Consider the following 27,099-nt stretch of genomic DNA (forward strand, 5'->3'; position numbering starts at 1 on the left):
ATTTTCCATATCACCATGACGGCCACAAGGAGATATCCAAAATTATAATGTCAAGGAGGGGGGGGGCTACTGCCTGAAGGACCTCAAGTCCAAAAGGACATATCAGCAGTAATGCTTTATAAAAAAGGTATGTACACTGGACCAGGTTGCTGCCCTACAAATGTCTTCCAAGGAGGCACCTGCTCTTTCAGCCTGTGAAGAGGACATAGCTCTGGTTAAATGTGCTTTTAGGTTAGTTGGACAAGAAAATCCCCGAGTGGTATAACAATGGGAAATTGTGCACTTAATCCATCAAGCAATGAAGGATCTAGACAACCTCTTCCCTTTGTTCTTCCCTGAGAACTGAACAAGAAGACTATCGGACTTCCTAAAGTTTTGTGTGACCTTTAAAGAGGACCTTTCACAACTGTACAAAATAAAAACGAACTAGATCAGTGGGCAGAGCGGCGCCCAGGGGTCCCCCTGCACTTACTAGTATGTCTGGGCGCCGCTCCGTTCGCCCGGTATAGGCTCCGGTGTCTGCGCTCCCTCTGACTGATTTCTTGTATGAGGCGTGTCTTGTTGCAGCGCTGTCCAATCGCAGCGCACAGCTCATAGCCTGGCACTTTAGCATCGGTCTTGATCTGGACAAACGGAGACTTCCTCCAGGTCACTCCCTGCGAGAGATTGCTGCTCACCTTCCACCATTTTAAGGAGGTCTTTACGTAGCCTGGAATGTGAACCTTGCGGTCTAGCGACCTTTGTCGTTTGTCCCAGATGTCCAGAATCCAGGACTGCATGGGACGGGAATGCAGCTGGGCTCCACATTACTGATGGGATACAGGCTGTCAATGTTCCCAGCAAACTCATAGCCTCTCTCACCGAACAGATTCTCTTCCTCTGGAAGGACCCGATTTTCCCCCCAAAGCCTGAAACCTTGCCTGAGGGCAGGAAGGTGGTCTGTGACTGCGAGTCCAGGATGACTCCCAGGAACCATACTCTGGTTGATGGATGTAGACAGGATTTCTGAGGATTGACGATCCAGCCCAGCTCCTTAAGTGTAGATAAAAAGATGTCTAGATCTGTTAGTAATTGATCTACCGTATCTCCTACTAGTAAGAAATTGTCTAGATAGGGGATCAGATTCAGCTTCTTCTGTCTCAAGAACGCGACCATCTCCATTACACAGTACACATCCACGCATTCTTTTTTTTATTAGGGGAATTAGAGATCCCAGGGATTCCATCCTGAATTTCCTGTAAGTAATGTACTTGTTGAGGAATTTCATGTTTATAATCATACGGAATGATTCTTTCTTCTTTTTACCAGAAAGAGACTGGAGTAAAATCCCTGACCCTGTTCTGAGACTGTGACCTGAATTACAACACCTAGCCCTATGAGGTCTTTGATACTCTGCCAAATGCCGCCCTGAGCTTTCCTCGACCCCCAGATTCGATATCAAAAATCTCCTTGGGGGGGGGGGGGGGGGGGGGGGTTACTGAAGAAAATTCTATTGTGTAGCCCGCTCTGACTACCTCCTGGACTTAGGGATTTGAGGTTATATTTTTCCAGGCAGATAGAAAATTCTTCAGTCTTCCCCCCACTCTGGCGTCATTGTTTATCTCTGGGTTTACTCTGTGGGTTAAGGAGAAACCCTCTCCCTTTACCTCCTTTGGGGTAACTCCAGCGGCCTGACTTCCCTTTCCCTCTGTAGGATCTCTCTTGTCCCTGAAAGGAACCGAAAGGGTACTTTCCTCCTGTAAAGTTCTATCATCAGGAAATCCCTTCTTTTTATCAGAAGCCTTTTCAAGTATCTTGTCTAAGACTGGCCCGAAGACGTATTCACCTGAAAAAGGGATAGAACATAATTTCATTTTTTTAAAGTTTTGTCCCTGGACCAGGATTTAATCCAAAGGGCACGACGTGCCGCATTAGAAAGACCTGCATCCTTGGCTGAAAATCTAATGGACTCCGCGGAAGCATCGGCCAAACATAGAATGTGTCGGCAGATAAGAACAGTTTTGCCCATCTAGTCTGCCCAATATACTGAATACTATGAATAGCCCTTGGCCCCATCTTATATGAAGGATGGCCTTATGCCTATCCCATGCATGCTTAAACTCCTTCACTGTATTTGAAGCTACCACTTCTGCAGGAAGGCTATTCCATGCATCCACTACTCTCTCAGTAAAGTAATACTTCCTGATATTACTTTTAAACCTTTGCCCCTCTAATTTAAAACTATGTCCTCATGTAGCAGTATTTCTTCTTTTAAATATTCTCTCCTCTTTTACCTTATTGATTCCCTTTATGTACAGTACAGACCAAAAGTTTGGACACACCTTCTCATTCAAAGAGTTTTCTTTATTTTCATGACTATGAAAATTGTAGATTCACACTGAAGGCATCAAAACTATGAATTAACACATGTGGAATTATATACATAACAATCAAGTGTGAAACAACTGAAAATATGTCATATTCTAGGTTCTTCAAAGTAGCCACCTTTTGCTTTGATTACTGCTTTGCACACTCTTGGCATTCTCTTGATGAGCTTCAAGAGGTAGTCCCCTGAAATGGTTTTCACTTCACAGGTGTGCCCTGTCAGGTTTAATAAGTGGGATTTCTTGCCTTATAAATGGGGTTGGGACCATCAGTTGCGTTGAGGAGAAGTCAGGTGGATACACAGCTGATGGTCCTACTGAATAGACTGTTAGAATTTGTATTATGGCAAGAAAAAAGCAGCTAAGTAAAGAAAAACGAGTAGCCATCATTACTTTAAGAAATGAAGGTCAGTCAGTCAGCCGAAAAATTTGGAAAACTTTGAAAGTAAGGGCTATTTGACCATGAAGGAGCGTGATGGGGTGCTGCGCCAGATGACCTGGCCTCCACCGGACCTGAACCCAATCGAGATGGTTTGGGGTGAGCTGGACCGCAGAGTGAAGGCAAAAGGGCCAACAAGTGCTAAGCATCTCTGGGAACTCCTTCAAGACTGTTGGAAGACCATTTCAGGGGACTACCTCTTGAAGCTCATCAAGAGAATGCCAAAAGTATGCAAAGCAGTAATCAAAGCAAAAGGTGGCTACTTTGAAGAACCTAGAATATGACATATTTTCAGTTGTTTCACACTTGTTTGTTATGTATACAATTCCACATGTATTAATTCATAGTTTTGATGCCTTTATAGTCATGAAAATAAAGAAAACTCTTTGAATGAGAAGGTGTGTCCAAACTTTTGGTCTGTACTGTATTTAAAAGTTTCTATCATATCCCCTCTGTCTCGTCTTTCTTCAAAGCTATACATGTTAAGGTCCTTTAATCTTTCCTGGTAAGTTTTATCCTGCAATCCATGTACTAGTTTAGTAGCTCTTCTCTGAACTCTCTCCAAAAGTATCAATATCCTTCTGGAGATATGGTCTCCAGTACTGAGCACAATACTCCAAATTAGGTCTCACTAGTGCTCTGTAGAGCGGCATGAGCACCTCCCTCTTTCTACTGGTAATGCCTCTCCCTATACACCCAAGCATTCTGCTAGCATTTCCTGCTGCTCTATGACATTGTCTGCCTACCTTTAAGTCTTCTGAAATAATGACCCCTAAATCCCTTTCCTCAGATACTGAGGTTAGGACTGTATCACTGATTTTATATTCTGCTCTTGGGTTTTTACGCCCCAGGTGCATTATCTTGCACTTATCAACATTCAATTTTAGTTGCCAGATTTTTGACCATTCCTCTAGTTTTACTAAATCCTTTTCCATTTGGTGTATCCCTCCAGGAACATCAACCCTGTTACAAATCTTTGTGTCATCAGCAAAAAGACACACCTTACCATCGAGGCCTTCTGCAATTTCGCTGATAAAGATATTAAACAATATGGGTCCCAGAACAGATCCCTGAGGTACCCCACTGGTAACAAGACCATGGTCTGAATATACTAGGGATCGACCGATATTGATTTTTTAGGGCCGATACCGATAATTTGTGAACTTTCAGGCCGATAGCCGATAATTTATACCGATATTCTGGGAATTTTCATTTTTGAGAAAAAAAAAAATTTCCTACACAAATCTGCAGAAAAATAATATGTTTATTGTTAATGTGTATTTTTTTGTTTATTGTTAATGTGTATTTTTTTGTTTATTGTTAATGTGTATTTTTTTCATAAATTTTTCATTTATACTTAATATTTTAGTGATTTTTTTTTACTAAGTTTTAGCCCCCTTAGGGACTAGAACCCTTGTCTTATTCACCCTAATAGATCTCTATCAGGGTGAATAGGATCTCACACTGTCCCTGCTGCTCTGTGCTTTGTGCACACAGCAGCATGGAGCGGACTATGGCAGCCAGGGCTTCAATAGCGTCCTGGCTGCCATGGTAACCGATCGGAGCCCCAGGCTTACACTGCTGGGGCTCCGATCGGAGGAGCAGGGGAGAGGGGATCCTGTGGCCACTGCCACCAATGAGTAATACTGGGTGGGTGGGGGGGGGGGGGGGGGGGCGCACTGCGCCACCAATGTTTTTACTATTGGCCGGGATTGGGGTGGGGGGCGCACTGCGCCACCAATGATTAATACTGGGGGGCTTGGGGGGGGGGGGCGCACTGCGCCACCAATGAAGATAAGTCTCTCAATCATTCATATACAGGAGGCGGGAGCTGGCTGCAGAATCACATAGCCGGCTCCCGACCTCTATGAGCGGTAGCTGCGATCCGCGGCACCTGAGGAGTTAACTACCGCGGATCGCAGCTATCGCTCATAGAGGTCGGGAGCCGGCTATGTGATTCTGCAGCCAGCTCCCGCCTCCTGTATATGAATAAATGAAAGGCTTATCTTCATTAATTGGTGCGCTGGCTAAAGCCCCTCCCCTCCTCTTATGTTCTCTCCTCTCATTGGCGGCAGCAGCAGCACAGGGGGAGGAGACACTGCTTCCTTCTCCCCTGTGCTGCGGAGGGAACACAGAACGCGCTGAGAGCAGCACGTTCTGTGTTCCCAATACGTTATCGGTATATCGGCAAAATAGATGCCGATAACGTTCAAAATCCTCAATATCGGCCGATAATATCGGCCAAACCGATAATCGGTCGATCCCTAGAATATACTCCTTTGACTACAACCCTCTGTTGTCTGTCCCTCAGCCACTGCCTAATCCATTCAACAATATGGGAGTCCAAGCACAAAGACTGCAATTTAGCCTTCTATGTGGGACAGTATCGAAAAGGCCGTTGCAGATTTCAGTAGGGGAATATAATTTATCTCCTCCCTGGGTGTCTTATTCCTCAAATGGGATTCTAGTTCATTCAGCCAAAGATACATAGACCTCGCTACTGAGGTCGCAGCGGTGTTAGATTTGAGATTAAACATAGAGGCTTCCCAAGATTTGCGTAATAAGCCATCTGCTTTCCTCCCCATGGGGTCTCTCAATTGTGATGTGTCCTCAGGGTCTCACCATTCCGCCAAGATAATATCCCTAATGTTTTCATTAATTGGGAACACTCTGGCTCTTTTGGTCCTTAGACCCCCAAACATCTGATCCTGAATAGAGTGTGTTTTTTTTAATGTCCTCCAAACCCATGCTGGCTCTTACAGCTTTTAGGAGATCAGACATCTCCTCAGAGGCAAAATAGAATTTCTTACTGCCCTCTGGGATCTCTCCTTCCGAAAGAGGGTCTTCCTTCTCCCACTGCCTGGAAGAGGAAGCGTTATCACCCATGCAATCAGAATAAGAGGAGGGTGGAATTATGTTTCTATTTGGAGGTAAGGGTCCCTGGTCAGATTCCAACATCTGGCATAATAAAGCCTTGACCTCTTCCTGGATCATGGAGCGAACCTCGTCCCTTAGAGACACACGATCCTCCCGGAGTATATTAGAAATGCATTCTTTGCAGAACTTTTTGGGGTATCCATCTGGTAACATTTTAAAACATGAAATGCATTTTGCCGTTTTTTTTTGTTTCTTATGAGCCTCCTTAGGCTACTTTCACACTTGCGGCAGAGGATTCCAGCAGGCAGTTCAGTCGCCGGAATTGCCTGCCGGATCCGTCAAAACGTATGCAAACTGATGGCATTTGTCAGACAGATCAGGATCCTGATCCGTATGACAAATGCATTGAAATGGCGGATCCGTCTCTCCGGGGTCATCCAGAAAAACGGATCCGGCATTTATTTTTTTCAAATTTATTGAGGTCTGAGCATGTGCAGACCGCAATGCCGTATCTGTTTTGCCGGAACACTCGGGGCCGGATAAGATATTAATGCATTTTAAATGGGAAAAATGTTCCGGAATTTTTGACGGAGATAAAACCGCGGCATGCTGCGGTATCATCTCCGTCCTGAAAAGGCAAAAAGACTGAACTGAAGACATCCTGATGCATTCTGAACGGATTGCTTTCCATTCATAATGCATTAGGATAAAACTGATTATTTCTTTTCCGGTATTGAGCCCCTAGGACTGAACTCAATGCCGGAGAAGAATAACGCTAGTGTGAATGAAAGTACCCTTAGATACCTACGAGGCGAGAACAGACCAAAAAATTTAGACGGATTGACATACTTATTGCAAAATAGGTGCACCACCGCTGTGAGCAATAATCAGAGGGAACCCTGAATAATATGAAGGGTGAACCCCAACCCCAAATGAGTGCCATAGAAAATTAACAATTCCCACAGGGAACTTACAGGAGGCAGAGTAGTAACATCAAGCTCTCTGGGCGATTGTGGTTTCGGGCATGACATCTCTGAACACCAGACCTCAGATCAGTCACACGCAGCTCCTCGTTTTGCCGCCCAGCATTTGAACACTGCGCGTCGCCCGCCTCCTACGTCACTTCCTGGACTCACCGGAAGTGATGTTATCCAATACACTAATACGCCGGGCACTCTCTCCAGCTTAAGCCACCAGGGCCAAGATCAAGCGTTTTAACCTTTCTTTGTTCCTGCCCCTACAGAGGTCAAGGGTCAATTTCCTTGTGGCCATTATGGTGATATGGAAAATATATATTTTTTCAGATTTTCCTCCTCTAAAACCTAGGCACATCTTATAAAGCAAAATTTGTCTGTATACGTGGACTTGTGGATATCTCATAGTTACTGACCCTGACAAGCAGCACGTTAGGGTACTTTCACAATTGTGGCAGAGGATTCCGGCAGTCAGTTCCGTCGCAATCCTAACACGGAGGGCATTTGTCAGACGGATCCGTCTGACAAATGCATTGAAATACCGGATCAGTCTCTCCGGTGTCATCTGAAAAAACGGATCCGGTATTTATTTATTTTTTGCATTTTTAAAAATCTGCGCATGCGCAGACCGGAAAAACATTTAATGCCGGATTCGGCATGTGTTCCGGATTATTGGCCGGAGAGAAAACTGCAGCATGCTGCGGTATTTTCTCCGTCCAAAAAATGTAAGAGGGACTGAACTGATGCATCCTGAACGGAATGCTCTCCATTCAGAATGCTTTAGGATAAAACTGATTAGGTTTTTTCCCGATATTGAGCTCCTGTGACGGAACTCAACACTGGAAAACAAAAAATGCTAGTGTGAAAGTACCCTAATGCATGGCTTAAAAAATCAATAGCGCAACATTGTATATATGACAAGATACCAACCTTGTCAGAATTGATAAATACAGTCAACTGGTTACTCAGGTTGGAAAAAGGAATATATTTAGTAAGAGGGAACATTAATTAATTTGATTAGTGTTGGGCTTTGTTGATCAACTGTTCCATGGCTGGGAAGACGTACTATACACAGTACTGCACTAATTACAAAAGAGGATTCACAAGGAGACGTGTCACCTGGCTTATGTCTACAGTTATAGACTTACATTTCGGCGTCCTGTACATAGGGCTCTACGTATGCCTTCTGCTTCTGGTAAGCTTCTCCTTTTCCTTGGTGACCTAAAGAAACACCATTGTAAACCAGCTAAGAAAATAATGCGCACCAAGAAATGCTTCACAGGATGATGTTGGGGTAAGACATTTATGTTCTGTAAATTTGCTGATATTCAGAAAATACTGCAGTTTACCGCTTCCATTTTTCAAAGAAAAAGGACCCAAGTTGTGAATTTATTGCCGGTAATGGCCATGAACCGTGTTATGTAGTAGTCAATGGTTAACATTTTCCAAGTTCCCAATCCTTAGGATAGGGCATCAACATCAGAGGATGGGGTCCGACTCTAGGCAAGCCAACCGATAACCTATTTGAAGGGGGGCACTTCTGCTGAATGCCATATTTATAATATAAGTAGTGGCACAGCGATGTACTGAAGAGATGTACCCTACACAGCTGTTAGTATGTAGACAGTGTGCAGTGTACACAATGAAGAGGCTGCATCCGTGACCCTTCAAACAGCTGACTGTCAGGGGTGTTGAGTGTTGGACCCCCACCAATCTGATACTGATGGCCTATCCTAAGGATAGGCCATCAATTTTGTGAACTTAGAAATCCCATTAACAAAAAAAGGGGGGGGGGGGGCTCTGTGCAGACTGGAATTATTTTTTTATTTTTTTGCCTTCAGTAACTTCATGTCTGGTTTTTGTTTTTTTTAACTTTATGCTGTTGAGAGCTGAGTAGATCAGCATTTATTGTATACCTGGTCTCTGACACAAGGCAGTGAAGCAACCTTATTCTCCGATCCTGCAGTGTATAGGGAGCTCACTCACCCTTTCCCATATGCATTGAAGAGAATTAGATTGCTGAGCAAAAAGAGGCAGTCAGTCACACACTGGGCGACATACATAGTGTACCTCTACATTCCAATACACAAAGATATATGTGGCATGACTTTTATCCTATATCTGTGGCAATATGACCCTCGCGCTTAAACCTACACTAAATTAGCCATTACTGAAGGCTCACAATAACTGCAGATTCAGTCATAACCATATTCGTAGCTGGGGAATCTCTGACCTCTTCCATTTAGGGATACTTTCTTGCACAGAGCAGGTCCATCAGCTTCTTCCTCAAAGTCCAATCTCTGCGAAGGGCTTTGTTCTCGGGCAAATGACACATACTGATCACATTCAGTCTTGTCAAACATTTCTGCAAAACTGTCGTGTCCTTTATTTTCCTCATCTGCAAGATGAGACATGACCAAACTCATCAGCTCTTGCGTCAGATACCTTTGGCTACTACAGTACGTTGTCTGCAGACAGGAATGACTTACATGGACTGTCATCTGCTTTCTCCTGTTTTGCTTTTAACAGCATACTTTCGCTGACATAGGTGTAATCCATGTCTTCAAACTCTGGATTGACGTGGAACCCATCCTTGTTAAAGACAATATGTTAAGCCTATTATTCATATTGCCTAAATAAGATAGATTGCTTAATCTACAGTTTTTTCACTTACCTTGTCATCTACAACAGTGTTGTCCAGTTTATACTGAGAAAGGTCTGCTCCGGGGTCAATGCTCCACTGAACATTCTCTACAGAAGCGATGTCTGAATGAGAAAACATTGCTGTAATTAGTGTTGCAGGGATTGTAATCACCATTAAAAAGATTTCCACAGCCAAGTTAAAGTTAGACATACAAGAGGTCAGAGTCCTAACACCCAGGCCAATAGGGTGGGAAATGATTGGGAACAAACATTTATATTAAACATTCATTCCGATCATTGCCGCTCGTCAGCTGTCATCACTGCTGTATGGATTAGGTATAATGATCATTACTACGATCGTTCGTCCCAATACAGTTTGACGGCAGCACAACCCAGTTTACACAGGGTGATGTGCTGCTAACAATGATTTTTTTTTTCAGATGGAAGACAAACATTTTGCTAGTTTCTTGTCTGGTCACTGGCAATTATTGGGAACAGGTGTTTGCATTAATGAGGGTGTGTATGTTTTTTTAGCCACTTTTACTAAATAAAAACTTTTTATGGCACATTTTTTAAAAGAAACTTTATCCTCTATTAGATTTTTAGGCCCACTAGGGGCATCACTTGATATGCCAATGTATGACAGTCCATCACCAACAGTGACGGGCTGTCTATTAGGCCATGCCTGTGGCACAGTCATTAATAGGCATACAGTCATGTTAGTCTCCTGGCTGCCATGACAGCCCATCGGCACCCCACAATTGTGTTTGGGGTGGTTAGGGACAGAGGGAGCCCTCTCCCTCTAACTGCCTAGATACAACGGTCGCTATTGACCAACGCCTCCCAGAGGTGAAGCAGCTGAGATTTGAGTTATCTCCATTCCTGGCCTTTACAGTGGGAGCCTGACTTCGGCCAGTGCTGGATTCCCATGATGAACCGTAGTGATGTATCAGTGCAGCCTGTCTGGGCTCTGTTTATTCCCCACTGCTCGTACCAGGATGGGCAGGATGTGCTGGGACGCTGCTAAGGACCAAAATGACTCCTGTACAAGCATTATAGAGCCCTCTTCTGCTAACCACCACTGAAAGTTACATGTGGCTCACAAAGCGGTTGGGAGCCTTGACAGAAAAAGTCTACAGGTCAAAAGAATGTGTCCCTTCTAGTGATGAGCAGCATGGGCAATATTCATTTTCACGATATTTAGCAAATTTTAGAATTTGTGATCTCCAGTCAGTATTTTCTTGATTGCGAAAATCGGCAATGTAATATGCGCGCTAGGGATCGACCGATTATCGGTTTTACCGATATTATCGGCCGATATTCAGGATTTTGAACGTTATCGGCATCTATTTTGCCGATATACCGATAACGTATGGGGAACACAGAACGAGCTGCTCTCAGCGCTCTCTGTGTTCCCTCAGCAGCACAGGGGAGAAGGAAGCAGTGTCTCCCTCCCCCTGTGCTGCTGCTGCCGCCAATGAGAGGAAGGAGGACAAGAGAAGGGGCGGGGATGTGGCCACCGCTCCACCAATGAAGATAAGTCTTTCATTAATTTGTATACAGGAGGCGGGAGCTGGCTGCAGAATCACATAGACGGCTCCCGGCCTCTATGAGTAATAGCTGCGGACCGCGGTAGTTAACACCTTAGGTGCCGGGGATCGCAGCTACCACTCATAGAGGTCGGGAGCCGGCTATGTGATTCTGCAGCCAGCTCCCGCCTCCTGTATATGAATGATTGAGAGACTTATCTTTATTGGTGGCGCAGTGCGCCCCCCCCAAGGCACCCAGTATTAATCATTGGTGGCGCAGTGCGCCCCCCACCCCCATCCCAATAGTAAAAACCTTGGTGGCGCAGTGCGCCCCCACACCCAGTATTAATCATTGGTGGCAGTGGCCACAGGATCCCCTCTCCCCTGCTCCTCCGATCGGAGCCCCAGCTGTGTAAGCCTGGGGCTCCGATCGGTTACCATGGCAGCCAGGATGCTATTGAAGCCCTGGCTGCCATGTTCAGCTCCATGCTGCTGTGTGCACAAAGCACAGAGCAGCAGGGACAGTGTGAGATCCTATTCACCCTGATAGAGATCTATCAGGGTGAATAGGACAAGGGTTCTAGTCCCTAAGGGGGCTAAAAGTTAGTAAAAAAAAAAAAAAAAACACAAAAATATTAAGTATAAATGAAAAAGATTTAAAAAAAAATAATACACGTTAACAATAAACATATTAATTTTCAGCAGATTTGTGTAGGAATTTTTTTTTTCTCAAAAATGAAAATTCCCAGAATATATCGGTATAAATTATCGGCTATCGGCCTGAAAGTTCACAAATTGAGAAAACACACAGTACAGAAATTCCTATCACACTACCTAACACCCTGCACTGGAACCTATCAGCTACACTATATCAGGATATAACCTACACTGACTATCTCCCACTAACTATCTGTATTATATATATGAGCTAACTAACTATCTAATGTAATTAAATAAGGATCCAGATGACTCCGCAAAGCACAGAGCACAGCAATGTCACTGCTCTCTCTCTCAGAACTGCAAAAAATAACTGCTGGGGAGGCAACTTCCTATTCGTTGCTAGGAATGTTGCTAAGCTCAGACAAAGACATTGCAGCCTTCTCATTGGCCCACAAGCAAGAAGCAGTGAGGGGACTAAAAAAAAAAATAATCTAGAATATTCACAATTACAAAGATATAGCAGTATATTCCACATCTTCGCGAATTCTCGAAGTGCCAACACTAGTCCCTACAGCCTGACACTGTCCAATCAGTGCTAACAGAGACAGCTTGGGGACACATAGACCCGTTCTGATGTTGCAGACTGTCGCTGACACTTGAGGAGTGACTAAGTAGTGTTTGGTACCTTGTTTAGCCTTCATGTATTGTCTTGGAAGTAATGCGTTTTCTGTATCATGTAAATATACTAAGACAATCTGTGAGTGCATTTACTGCGGAAGGTGAGCATGAACACAGAACCAGCACTGAGATAGGAATTAGCCCTTTTTTCAACCATATCAAGTACATACTCGGCATAACACGATACCTGTGCGACGCGCATCGGTCACGGACCATTAGCAAAGCTATATCTTTCCCATGCACCACTTCCCCTATTTTGTTACAGTGGCCGCTATTCATTTTCTGTGACATGTTTTTTTAGACACTGATTATACATCAAAACTTGACTGTGTTAACAGCGCTGGGTATATCAATGGTGTATTACTAGTATAATGAAATAGGCTAGAAATAAGCAGCTATTCTTCACTGGATGAACCATTAATTGACTTACTCCAAGACTACCAATTACCATACATTAGATGTATCCATCTCTCCCCTCTAGAATGGTTTGTTACAATAGATCGGTGTATATAATTGGAGCAGATGCTCGCTGTTAGATCTGTAGGGGTTGTCAGCCTCAATACAGAATGTTGTCCCAGCTGTATTAGCCTGACAAAGCCACGTCATAGGGCAGCGATACGCGTAGGGACTTTATACTCCGGTATATCACTAGGTACTCAGGGAGGCCCCTATCTACCGTATATATTCTTACATTTCAATGTATTCTTCCATTTGGTTTCTTATGGTGTCACAAATACCTAGTACCTAAGATAGTAGTATCTACATTAAATACAATTTTAAAATTGTATCTTGCTATTCATGAATTTCTTTAAAAGGTAATCTGTCACCATGATTCCAGACTATTATCTGCAGTAATACATGACTAGTTCTGCACATAAGGAGTTACTTTTTTATTTTATTTTCCTATCCCCCTCCCCCTTCGTCAGCACTCAAAGCTGCACTGAAGTCAAGTCTGAACTGCTGTGCCAACATAAAGGCGAGGATTCCTGTGCACTATGTATTGCAGTACAGCTTTAATGCTGACAGCAGAGAGTGTGTTATCTGGGCTCCTTGTATGCAGTACTACTCATCTACTACAGCAGACAATAGACCAAGATTGTGCTGATACATTCCCTTAAACCAGAACTTTTTTTTTTATTATTATTATTCATTTTAAATTTTCTATTTCTGTTCATAAATCTTGGCATTGAAAGTGGTTTTCCAGAAAACGCAATGTAAGCTGCAGACAGCATGTTATAGAGCAGGAAGAGCTGAGCAGACTGATATATAGTTTTATGGGGAAAAATTCAGCAGAACCTGTATTTCATTTATTTAAATTAGTGTTCGTTCTGGGCTTTGAAGTCAAGGAGGCGGTCCTATCAGTGATTGACAGCTATCTCTATATATATATATATATATATATCTATCTATATCTCTATCTATCTATATATACATATACAGTCAGAGGGCAGAATGTCAATCACTGATAGGACCGTCTCCTTGACTTCAAAGCCCAGAACGAACACCAATTTAAATTAATGAAATACAGGTTCTGCTGAACTTTTTCCCATAAAACTATATATCAGTCTGCAGCTCAGACACCATGTTCAAAGTGTCAAGTTCTCTTTAAATATTGATGACCTATCTTCAGCACCCTCTCCCCGGTTAGCTTTTGGAAGGGGCTATGGCACGCACTGCACCCTCTTTCTTAGCCTGTGACATCACATCCATCAGTCACATGTCCTTTTGAGCAGCTCAGTCCCATTCAAGCCAATTGGATTGGGCTGCAACACCACTGTGCTTGGAATAGTATAAGTCTCAGTGTTGCAGCCCCTTCAGACAGCGGTAATAAGACCCCCACTTCTTAGCTGTGATCTGCTGATTAGCGTATGCTATATAATGTTCAGCGTTGTATAAGTATGGCGAGTCCGAGCTTTGCAGCCCCTCAGACAGCTAGGATAGTGGATCCTCTTGAAAAGGATGTGATCTGACAACAGTTTCCGCTCATACCATCTACACTGAAAAATGCAACAAAACTCAGCAAAAAAATGAAAATCCTTTGCACATGGTTGCAATGAGGACACACAGATGGCTCAGAGGTTTAGATGAGGAGAAAATCTAGCCATGATATACCTTTCTCCGTGTCTCCGGGTTGTAGAATGTGAGGATTCGGCTGCAGTACGGATGCGTGTTTGCACCCTCTGACCATTGATCTATTTAGCCTCTTTGGAATATAGACTCCAGTTTCCTGTAAGGGATCGTGCACAGATTAAAGAACCATACAAGACAATCTAATGTCTAATAGAAAACATTATTTAAAGTAGATCTGCTATAATTTACCTGAATGTCCACAAAGAATATATCTATTCTGACCAATCTGATTCAGCAAAGTTTGGCAGGCCATACACAGAAATAATGGTTGGCCAAACACTAGTGTTTGGCCGAGCATGCATGTGTTCTCAGTAGGAAGAGGGGGAGGAAGCTACTGTCAGACTGCTCTGGCAGCGGCTTATCTCCCCAAAAGCAAATTAATTTGGCAATTTAAAAAGGGAAACTGTCACCAGGATTTTGTGTATAGAGCTGAGGACATGGGTTGCTAGATGGCCGCTAGCACATCCGCAGTCCCTATAGCTCTGTGTGCTTTTATTGTGTAAAAAAACCTGATTTGATACATATGCAAATTAACCTGAGATGAGTCCTGTCCCTGACTCATCTCGCATACAGGACTCATCTCAGGTTAATTTGCATATGTATCAAATCATTTTTTATTTTTTTTTACACAATAAAAGCACACAGAGCTATGGGGACTGGGTATTGCGGATGTGCTAGCGGCCATCTAGCAACCCATGTCCTCAGCTCTATACCCAAAATCCAGGTGACAGGTTCCCTTTAAATCAAGCATGACTAATCATTATCTCGCTCAAAATCAGTGGAGAGCCAGGAGGCCACACACACACACACACACACACATTAGATGGTTGGCCGATCCTGCTGAAATTGGTGGGTTTGGTCAAAATACATATAATGTGTAAGTAAGTCAGGTTATAGGATATACAAATGAGCTGCTTAAAAAGAGGGTTTAACCCCTCATGAATATTCATAAGTAGCCATTTTGTTAAGACAAAGTGCAGTGTAAATTGCTGGAAGAAAGTCATACAGTGCAGAATATACCGTATTTATCACTTGACTGTAATGATTGCTCCAAAGACAAAAGGAAAAACAGCATTTTTGTGACAGATGCTTTGTCAAGAGAGGACTTGTTACCACTAAATGCAGTGCAATCTGCAGGTAGTATGTTACGGAGCAGGAGGGGCTGAGCAGATTGATGTATCGTTTTGTGGGAAAAGATTCAGTAAAACTTGTAATTTTTACATTCATATCTCTGCTCAGTTGTACATAGGGGGTGTCTCATCAGTGATTAACTGTCTATACAGATAGCTGGCAATCACTGATAACACCTCCCCGGGTACAACTGAACACAAAGAGGAGAGATATAAATGTATAAATTACAAGCTTTACTGAATCTTTTCCCACAAAACCATATATCAATCTACTCAGCGCCTCCTGCTCTATAACATACTGTCTGTAGATTGCACTGCTTTTTGTGGTGACAGGTTCCTAAGGCTATACACCATAGAAAAGAGAATACCTCCATCTCTTCAAAGAGTGGGCTATTATCTTGTGCTCGGAGCTCAGTGCAGTCACCCCTTCTTGCTTTTTTATGATCTGCTGTTTGATGTGAGGATTCCTCCCTGGATTGACAACTCCCCACAGAGGACTTACTCCTGGGACCTGATTTTAAGGTTTCCTGTATGGTAGGTTGCTTCATTTTACTTCTAGGATTTTCTTGCCCTTTGCCATGAGGGCAAAATCCTGAGAACCTATCTGAAAGATCCAGGGGCTTGTCAAGAGAAATATCTCCAATGCCATTGTCATTTTTTAAGGGAAAATCATTCTCTTTATTAACAGATGCAATTTCACAGTTTGCTTCTCCTTCACTTTCTCCCTTTTTCCGCTTGCCACCTCTGCTTGTGGTTTGCTTATAGATCTCACGGTCCACGTGGTCATTTGTGTTCACCCCACTAATTACAGAGTCACTTGGGTTCCGGTCCTGTTTACTACCTAAGCATTGGCTAATTACAGAGTTTTTTTCTGTCCTGTGGCGCAGTGCTGTCACCAGGGAAGCCTCTTCAGCCTTTGACAGTACGTGAACAGAAGACCTGTTAGAATAGGAGGACTTTATGCCGACTCCAATAGGCCGGAGAGAAGTGCTACTATCTGTTTTGCCAGTGGTTTCAATTTTGGAAGTGGCCATCCCAAACACTGGAGAAACCCGCTGTGTGTCCCATTCCAGTTCATGGAGATCACTCTGCATATTGTCTGCAAATCTGTGCCAAGAAAAAAACAAAAATAGGTCTAAGTGGCATTTATGTACAGATATATATATATATATATATATATATATATATATATATATATATATCCACAAACTCACATGCAATACACAAGCAACAATATAATGGAAAACAATTTGGCATTCAGTTCTGCTTAATAGATGGCTTTTAAAAAGAAATCTATTTGGGGGGGAAAGCAACAGCAAAATGTAAGACTAAAATAGCATCAAAACTGCAAAGTGCACCTGTTTTGAGTGTTTTTTGTTTATGTTTTTTTAATTACACAAGTCCAAACATCTATGCTGATTAAAGAGGCTATCCGAACTGCAAAATCCCCATCCATATGCCCGAAGAGGGTTCCACATGAACTTCCTTCCCATTAGCCAGGGCGGTAGATCAGGCTCTGACTGACCTGGTGTCATGGAGCATGTATTATTTTGGATTTATTAATTTGGATTGGCACATAATACTACACTTATTTTCCAGTATACCAATGTATACTAATGTATTGGGATTGTCCATATTGCCTCCTTTGCTGCCTGGATTCATTTTTCCATTACATTATACACTGCTCGTTTCCATGGTTATGGCCACCCTGTACTTGTACACTATAGGAAAAAGTGCCGGCCTCTCTGATAGCCAGGACTATGGGAGCTCACATAGGCTGGTGCTTTTTTCTATAGTGTGCAAACACAGCCACCGCTGCTGGATTAAAGGGTGGTCGTAACCATGGAAACGAGCGGTGTATAACAGGATGGGAAAAAACGAATCCAGTCAGCAAAGGAAGCAATATGAATAATCACAATACATTAGTAAGTGGCTTGTTATAACTTTCTCTACATAATAAATGCCATTTGCTGAAGTGACACAACCCCTTTAAGCCAGATATATTGGATAACAGAACAAGAAGTATGTTTTAAGATTAGGAAGGGACATTTTCCTTCTCTGTTGAGGTCGTGGGAAAACATTACAATAATGTCATACTGTAGTTGAAGAAATTATGGTGTGATCCTGAAATCATGGCTGCTTTCTTGCTCTGTTAGGGTCCATTCACACATCCATATGTGTTTTGCGGATCTGCAAAACACGGACACCGGCAATGTACGTTCCGCATTTTGCGGACCGCACATCGCCGGCACGCTCATAGAAAATGCCTTTTCTTGTCCGCAATTGGGGACAAGAATAGGACATGTTCTATTTTTCTGCAGAACGGAAGTGCGGATCCGCACAGCACATTCTGGCCCCATTGAAAATAAATGGTTCCGCACCTGTTCCGCAAAATTGTCGAACGGATGCAGACCCATTTTGCGGACGTGTAAATGGACCCTAAATCCTGCTCACTGCAATGTTACATCTGGCTGCAGCAAAAACACCACAGAGCTATAACGTTAGGCCCTTTTCAAACCTGATGCACAGCAAAGCAGTTCTCAGCCATGTAAGTTAACACATGAACACAATGTGGAAGCCATCAACCAAATATCAATTTTCCAAACACAGCAGAAAACAGAGACTGCGCAAAAACTACTACAAAGATCCTGGCTGTGAAAGTGATAAGCAGTGTAGCTGCAGAGAGGAGAAAACACATGGAATTACATGAGGAGAAGATTTCTGGGTTAGTATATTGTATCAGCTTACAGGACTTACTCTGACTCACTGAGTCTTGGAGAGTGCTCTTCGTGCTTAGCAAGTGCTTGAACAACCCCTGCATTGGTCAGTACACTCTGGGATTGCTTTAATAAATGAATAAAAAAACAGTATTAATGACTCTGCTGAATTCCACATTATAAGCAAGAACAAAACACTTTGGAGGGGATGTTCTTTGGTACAGCTGTGTGGACAGGTATGCAGTGGGGGTGGGAAAGTAATAGGTTTAAAGCGTATGGCCAACTTAACTTGCTCTAACAGAAAGTACACTTTGGTTGAGGACTTACAGATTCTTCAACAGGAGCTTCAAGGCCAAGGGTTTCAGCTACCACAGCAGCTAAATTAAAGACTGGCTTCTCAGTGGTGCAATCACCCCCTTCCTGCTTTGCTGTTAAAACACAAATTCAAAATATTCTGTAAGTTAACATAAAATTCCATTCTAACCCACTAGCTGTATAACATTAACATAAAAATTATTTCTGCATCCACCTCAATGAGGTGGTTGCAAACGCTCAGTTTAAATCTTCAACTACCACCATATCTTCTGTAAGAAACGGTCAGTAACAGGGAAAGAGCTACTGTAGAAAGGGCCTAGAATCCAGCAGAGCAGTTGGAGCAATGAATGGGGAGATCTCTGGATACATGTGAGGTACAGGGCTGATTCTAGCACTGTTAGGGTCCATTCACACGTCCGTGAATGTGTCCGCACTCATTCCGCAATTCTGCGGAACGGGTGCGGACCTATTCATTCTCTATGGGTCAGGAATGGATGCGGACAGCACACAGTGTGCTGTCCGCATCTCCGGAGCGCGCCCCCGATTTTCCGATCCGTGACTCCGGAAAAATATAGAACATGTCCTATTCTTGTCTGCAATTGCGTATGCTATAATATACTATGCTGCTGAATACTTACTAGGAAGAGGGGATAACTCTAATGCACAGGTGTCAGCAACCAAGATGGCCTCTCGTTTTCCTGTATTTACTTGTGTCGATGCAAATATTCTTGCTCCAGAGCCTGAAAAACAAATGACTGGTATCAGTGGTTTATTATATATAGAGTATACCAATCACAATGACAAGTTCATTAGAGGGGTTGTCTCACAAGGACAACCATGTCCATTCAGAGGAAATGTACAGCAAGATGCAGCTTCTGCTGCCGGTAACAATTGACCACAGGGATATAAAAGCCGGACCTGCAGCAATCAGTCCTATGAACGATGGATATAGTCGTTTCTGGGTGAAATAAAAGTACAAACATTAGACGTACCGGATATTTTAATGAATTGGTTTTTCATCCGTCACGGTGGTAACCTTATAACTTTCGCTATTTGCACCATATTTCATGTTTACTTTTAACTTGGCTCCCAAAACTTTCACTTATTTTATTACAGTCAAATGCTTTCAGTATTTTTAGATTTTATTTGCATTGAGCAGAGCGATCACATTCACACTCATCTAAATGTTTCCACTTGACAATTTGCATTGTGTGTTGAAGCTGTTCTGTACAAGTTCAATGAGCTTGTGTCTCTTCAGTTTAACAGCATTAATACAGCATGAACCACATTCCCCCCCCCCCCCCCCCCCACTCGATTTAATAAAATACTGTATTTTTCGCCCTATAAGACTCACTCCCCCCCAGGCTCTGTACTCACTGCTGCCTAGTCCTTGGCCGCTCGCTGTGCAGTGACAGTGCGAGGACATGCTGTGCGTGTCGTGTGGATGTGAGAAGCGGCGGTTTCCGGAGCAGGAGAGGCAATTTCATTGTTAAATGTTTTTTAATATTTGCTCTGAGCCTGGGGGTCTGATCTGAGGTCTGCTTGGGGGTCATTTACATGGGGGGGGGGTTCTTATTCACATTGGGACTGTGATCTGAGGGGGGAAATACAGTACATCTTGACTGAATGCCTTAGATTCTACCTGGTGATGGATAGATGGGTGCCAGCGGTAGAAACACCTTACCAAGGTGTATAATAAAGAAAAAGAAAGGACACCGCAGCACATCCGTAGGTGAAAAAATGTGGATCTTTATTCACCCTTGCGACGTTTCAGTCCACTTGCTGGGACTATTATCAAGCCGGCTATATATATATATATATATCTCTCTCTCTATCTCTATTTTAATCAAAACTAAGTCTTCCCATTTTCTGGGAAAAATAAAAAAGACCCCCATATGTGATAGAGGAAGTATGCTCTCCGATTGATGGACAGAAATCCATGTTATCCTCCCCCTGGGTACATGTACAATTTAGGTCTCTCCCTGTGTAGCCTGTCAGCACTCCCCCACTGGCACCCCTCTCTTCCTACACACTGCATGGCGTTTCAGCTGGCTGAAGGGGGGAGAGCTGCTTTCTTCTGGCATATCTTGGGCGGTGTAACTGCTAGTGATTCATGCTCTATCCGCAATACAGCACTTAGAAATCAGGTTAGGAATAAAAACCGTGAGTATATGCAGCTTTGACCAAGACTCCTTTTTAAGGGCTCTAACTCGTGATTTAACATGGCTAGAGCCTTGATCTTTGTCTTAAAGGCAATGTGTCATTAGAAAATGAAAATGTTTAAATCATGTTGTTATCTAACATTTTTAAAGAATTTTTGATGATATTTTACAACAAAAAACATACAATCCTGCAGTTTTCACACTGGCCACAAAGCCTAATAATAGGCACCACTTTATAGTCTGTACAGATCACTTTACTGCAGTTACCTTCGTATCCGTCATTCTAATGCTGTCTGTAATGATATCACCTCTGTGTATAGATAAGACCATTCACAATAGGTGATTGTCAAAGCTTATCTATTCTTTCCTTGTACAATGACCTCTGTACAGATAAGGGCATGCCTAGAAATCTCTCCCATAGAAGTCAATAGCGTCCCATCCAGGCCAGGAATGTGGAGTCTGTACACCAAAGGTCTGACTCCTCTATTTTATCAGAGTCCAACTCCGGCTCCTACTCCAACCCATTCAGAAATGGCCATTGATCAGTAATAAGATATTTCCTGTAGTAAAATGGTAATATCAGGCTTTTTCTCACATTATATCAATCAGGCTGCTTAGATAGAGCATAAAGCAGATTTGTTGGAATAACATTTCTGAACAAATAACAAAACAAACAAATAACTTAAGGTAAAGTGTCACCTAGAAAACACAAAGCAAACTGGTGACATGGCTGCATATGGATGAAAGCAGTGAGACTATATAAACCTCTGTACTTGTCAGTGGCCGGAATTATGTAAAAAAATGCTTTTTATTGCCACTGTAACAGGGAAAAGAGGCGTGAATAAGGCACTTAAAAGGGTATTCCCATATTGAAAAACATGGCCGCAGGGCTCTTCGGCCTCAACCATTGGGACACTGGGAGGCTGGAGAAAACCAAAGCGGCGGAGTTACGCAATTTGGTAACTCCCATTGACTTGAATGGGGGGGTTGAGCAAATGGCATAGCCCCAGAAGCTATGCTGTTTACATAACTCTTAACGGCCTCCTGGTGTCCCTGGGTCAGGGCAAGAAAGCCAGAGAGAGCCCAGCAGAAATGTTTTTTAAAAATGGGCATACCCCTTTAAGTGTCCCAGCCCAACGCTTCTCTCAGCCTTCATGCCAATAGACAGAGCCATACAGTTTACTTGTCAGTGACTGTGCGCACTAAGTGCGGGTCCAGAGTGGCACATGCGTGGGTTTTCAGCAGGGCTCCGAGAGACCGTGCAGGCAGGGGCACTTCAGTGCCTCATTCACACTTCTTTGACCCTTTACAGTGACCATACAAAGCATTTTTTAGAAGGTTGCAGCCATAGACAAGTACAGTAAAGGTAGCCATGTCACCAGCTTTGTACACGCTTACTAAGTGACAGTTTCTCTTTAAATTCTTGTAAGTAAATATGCAATAACTGGAAAAGATTGTTATGCTTTTAATAATAAGAAATGAATGAATTTGTCCTCATAAAAATGTATTGCCTTAGTCAGATCCTCCTTCATGGATGCCCCGAGAGCAGAGAACACGCTCTCTACTACTCTGTTGGTGGCAAAGCAATGACCACACGGGCAACATCTCTGACAATAAAAGAAGAGCCTTTGATTGATATAACAGAAATATTAACTAAGCTTCCTAAGAAAGTTTCACTATACAATAATTGGATTTTTTGTACTCACTGTAAAATCCTTTTCTCGTAGTAGGCATTGAGGGACACACCACCATGGGTATATGTCCAACTACCACTAGGAGGCGACACCAGACATAAAAAAAAGTGTTGGCTCCTCCCCGTTGGGCTATACCCTCTCCAGATCAGTTTGTACCAAAAGCAGTAGGAGAGAGGAGAAAGGCAAGGAACTAACAACTCCCGTACCGGGAAAGATCAAGAGACCAGCCCGTAGAAGCGGAAGTAAAAAACATAGGGTGGGATCTGTGTCCCCCAATGCCTACTACGAGAAAAGGATTTTACGGTGAGTACAAAAAAATCAAATTTTCTCGTGCATGGCATTGGGGGACACAGCACCATGGGACGTCCCAAAGCAGTCCCCGAGGGTGGGAAAAGAACAGCCATGTCACCGGTTGGGCATACAGGTGCGGGAGAACCATGTGACCCAACAGGAGAAAAGCACGGAAAAGGCAAGAAGCCTCATAACGAGGGAGAAACCCCAAGGAAGCCATAGTGAAGACTGCCAGCACCCCAGTACAAATGCTTGGGAGAACGTGCCAAATGCAAGAAGGCGGCAAAGGGGAACACCCAGCTCAGCCGAAGGCTGGAGAGAAAGTAGGACAGCACCGCGTATTGGAGCTACCTAACATTCTAATTGTCTCAGGCGAAAGCACAAACACCCTGAGGCCAACCCCGGACAGGCCAGGCGAGCAAGGAAACATGGAATCACTGAAGGCCAAACGAGTGAGGGAAGCCATAGCAAGGCTCACATGTGAAGGGAGCAGGTCTCCCCTCACCGCTAAGCAGGTGAAGAAGTTAAGCGCCCTATTGAAAGGAGAAAATCCCAAAGGCGCTAAGGGAAACCGCCAACCCTTGGAAGGGGAGGGGGTTGTAAGTAAAAGCCAGGAAAAGAGAAAAGATAAGACTTGCATCCCAAAACCAGGAGACGAGGAATGAGCCTCTGAAAACAAAATATCGCTGAGAAGCGCAAGACCGGAGAAACTCCGGGCAAATGAAGTATCAGGGAGATGCAGGCCCAGGAAATCTCAGCAGGGACACACTGGACTGAGAGACATGGGAGGAGAAGGGGAGTACTCCCAACAGTCTAAGGAGGAAGGTTCTACAAACAGGAGGAAGTCCCCCCCGAAGGAGACCATAAGGTGGAAATGCAAACCGTAGCACTAAACCACTCAACACCAGGTACTTGACGTGGGAGGATGGGAAGATAGACACGAATCCCAAGAGGTCCACAAGGCTATTGGAACCCACAAGGGGAACAATCAACCCAGGCCCCTCCCAAACAACGATTATCATACAGAATCTGTGTGGTCAAATGAACGGGGACAGGGACTCCAGAAAGGAGTACCCGCTATGGGCTCACAAGGAACCAGGAACTGAACCACCAGAGGACAACAAAAAACAGAATATCCAAGAAAAAAATTAAAAGAACCACCATAGGGGAAGGAATTGGCCGTGCACAACTAGCCATTCTAAGAATAGTGGCTAGCAATCTGCATACATTGTCCCGGGGAGGGCAAATACAGCAGCTTGGGTTGTACCACTAAAACAACAGACGCCCATATGCATAAGGAATGGCGAAGTCGCTATAAAAGAAACGGGTGTGACTACACGAAATGTAGAAACCAGCTGCGACCGACATACAGAAGACTCCCAGAGGGAGAAAGTACCTGACAGGCGCAGACAATAGCAAGGTTCAAGGGGACTGCCCTCTGTTAGATAGTACAACTAAGCAGAGAATATGGGAACACCCGGACCCAGAAGGAACTACAGAACCCTGTCCGATGCCAGAGCCATCAGCAGAAAATTCACCTACCAGGCAGGTGTGTGGAACTCAGTGGTTCTGTCCCTGACTCATCAGGGAGAACGTCCAGCGAGGATAATGTCGCTGACCCCAGAAGGATTCCGTGTGGCGGAGGACATCCAGTGATTGCCGAAAAAAACTGCTGCAGCGGCCGGTGCTCACCAAGCTACATACCCCAACAAGTAGAAAATCCAGTGGAGATCACTGTACTCCACCAGGAATGGTCCGCCCTGTAATAGAAAACAACGCGGATACTCCTTTATAATATGGGGAACGCGGAGTGCAGCAGACAGCAGTATTTTATAGGGATGGCAATAGCAACCCTAGCACAAAAGCCAACAACCACCTGGCCATGGTGTAGGGAGCGTGGTTGTATGTTGACCACCCACCAGATCAGAACAGATCAGCCATATACTGGGTACACCAGAAGTAGCACTAGACTGACAAGGTGGAGATGGGGGTTGGGCTGGCCCACCCCTGCCAGATATGGTTACCATGTACATGCTGAACCAGGATGGCCTGTTGTGGACAGTGCCTTGAGAAAGTAAAAGGAGACCATAGAGCACGGCAGTAACGGAGTGGCAGATGTATGGAAGAACCAAAAGGGGAAGTAACCAACATCCGCAGCACAGATTAGAGCCCGGGGAAGGAAGCACCCAGTAATACAGAAACTGTATGGGCCACAGATTGCACCATAGGGCCCAGCACGTGGGTACTAAAAATACACGCCTAAAACTGAGGTAAAGTGGCTGCATGTTGCACTCTAAGGAGAGTGGAAACAAAGCCACAGCATCCGGGAATGCGACCGCATTTGGAGGGTACAGGTCCTCAACCTGTAAAGTAGAAATACGGCTGTGTAGTGTAGAGATATGACCAGACAGGTTCAATGGGTACAGCATCTTGAGATGGTAGAGGTACTAGATTTAAGATTAGAGCGATGTGGCCGCATGGTGCACCCTAGGACCAGAGAAGTGCAACGGCTGCCGCGTTAGCAATGGTACCTATATTCCGCTCGGGAAGGGGAAAATAGGGCCGCACAGTACCACAAAGAACGACAGGTGCACACCACAATTAAGTAAGTGCAATGGCAACTGAAGGAGGCCCTCTATTTCACCTGAAAAGAGGGAAACAGGGCCGCATAGTACACCATAGAGCCAGACAGGTGTAACGGCTGCAGCATCAGAGATGGTGCAGGAACTCTACCTAAGAAGGGAGTAAGATGGCTGTTTGGTGCACACTATGATGAGTTAGGTGCAGTGGCCACGGCAATACAAGGTGGCCTCAATATGTCATCCGGTAAGGGAGAAATAGTGCCGCAAGGTACACCATAAGGCCAGATAGGAGCAACGGGAACAGCCTCTGGAGATAGTGAAGGTACTCTACCTATGAAAGAAGCAAGGTGGCAGCCTGGTGCCCACTAGAACCAAACAGAGGCAATTGCTACAGCAATTGAGAGTGGCCTCTATATCTCGCCCGGAAGGGAGAAATAGTGCCGCACAGAACACAATAGAGCCTGCCAGGGATATTGGATACAGCATCAGGAGATGGTGTAGGTACTCTACCCGGGAAGGGAGCAAGGTGGCTGGAAACAGACAGGTGCAATTGCTACGGCAATTGAAGGCGGCCTGTATATCTCGCCCGGTAGGGGGAAATAGTGCTGCATGGAACACCATAGAGCCAGCCAGGAGTAATGGCTACAGCATCTGGAGTGTGTAGGAACTCTACCTATGAAAGTAACAAGGCGGCTGGAAACAGACAGAGGTAATCGCCACTGCAATAGAAGCCGGTCTGTATTCTCTGGTACAGGCACTACAAAAGAACCTTTAGAGGCCGAGAAGGGTTACCAATCCTACAAGAGGCGTTTGCCTGAATTATCAGCTTGCCTAGAACATAGCCCCTGGATAGGGGAACCAGGAAGGTCTGTCGTGTACAGTCTACAAGGGCGTACGTACCAGAGACACCGTGTAGGTGTCCCAGTTGCTAAGCACGGTGTCGGCTGCCTTACCTGTGCGGTAATTACCTGTGCAGGCAGGAGAGCGCCATCCGAAAGTCCACTAGAGGGGCACCAAACCTGGGTAGGGTAGGTTCCACCATGCACGTTTGTCTTGACCTCACAGAGGGATTCTGCATGGTGGAAGACCGCCTGATGCTCTGTTCCGAGGGAATCGGTGCAGAGGTGTCCCCAGAGGCAACTGACAAAGAAGGCTTAGTCACCAGCCTCAGGCCTGTCCTGGGGCGACCCGGAGGATGCCGAGGAGGGGTGGAAGCTAGTTGAGACCACCCGAGGTTGGTCCGTGGGCTACCCCTTGCGTGACCCTGTATCTGAGCGTGGCCCATCTGCAGGGAGGACCCTATGGGGGGGGGGGGGGGAGAGAGAGGAGACCGCAATTTGGGTAGGTAGCGCTCCAGCGACTCCGCCAGGGATTGGGCGAGCCAGGCAAGGTTCCCATGGTCCGACAGGGAGGGAGCCCATTCAGGGGGGACCTACACAAAAGGGTGAGAGGGGACGACGACAAGCCGACCACATGGAAACCTCCGTAGACAACGGACGCACGTGAAATATGTGGCGATCCAATAGGGAGGCTGGGAGAGGAGGCCCTCATAGAGCAGCAGGGCTGTCCTATCTGTCCCCGGATGCCACGTTCCCAAGAGGTGCTGCAGCAGCTATAGATCAGGTGGCAGGGCTGCAGGAGAATGAGGCAATTGAGAGGGGAGGGGGGAAGGAGCCTGCAGAGCAATTCAGCCAGAGGCTGCCTACCAGACCCCAGGAGCTGTATCCCAGCGCGCCCCATGCAGGAAAGCAGCAAGATGGCGACCCGGTGAGAGAAGGATTCGGCAGCAAGAGAAGAACCACCCCTCTGAGACAGAGCAGGGAACCTGGAGCTGGATTGGGCAGCCCCGGAAGCTCAAAAAGGGGGACGGGGAGTTGCGGCCTAGTAGGCCCAAAAAGCCAGGGCCTCAATTAGT

General features: G+C 44.7%; 1 protein-coding gene across 5 annotated transcripts in view; it reads right to left on the bottom strand.

Annotated features, from left to right (window-relative positions):
* The window catches only part of RBBP8 (RB binding protein 8, endonuclease), a 79,947-nt gene that overhangs the window by 16,142 nt on the left and 36,706 nt on the right, over positions 1-27,099 (bottom strand). For all 5 annotated transcript variants that reach the window (XM_040431911.1, XM_040431910.1, XM_040431912.1 and 2 more), the window contains 9 exons: positions 19,094-19,195; positions 18,468-18,568; positions 18,181-18,266; positions 15,792-16,530; positions 14,276-14,390; positions 9,328-9,419; positions 9,143-9,245; positions 8,887-9,051; positions 7,802-7,874 (listed from right to left, as the gene is read on the bottom strand). In XM_040431911.1, the coding sequence (XP_040287845.1) occupies positions 7,802-7,874; positions 8,887-9,051; positions 9,143-9,245; positions 9,328-9,419; positions 14,276-14,390; positions 15,792-16,530; positions 18,181-18,266; positions 18,468-18,568; positions 19,094-19,195 (1,576 nt within the window). The remainder of the gene's footprint in view (positions 1-7,801; positions 7,875-8,886; positions 9,052-9,142; positions 9,246-9,327; positions 9,420-14,275; positions 14,391-15,791; positions 16,531-18,180; positions 18,267-18,467; positions 18,569-19,093; positions 19,196-27,099) is intronic.

Source organism: Bufo bufo, chromosome 5, assembly GCF_905171765.1.
Source record: "Bufo bufo chromosome 5, aBufBuf1.1, whole genome shotgun sequence".
NCBI lineage: Eukaryota > Metazoa > Chordata > Amphibia > Anura > Bufonidae > Bufo > Bufo bufo.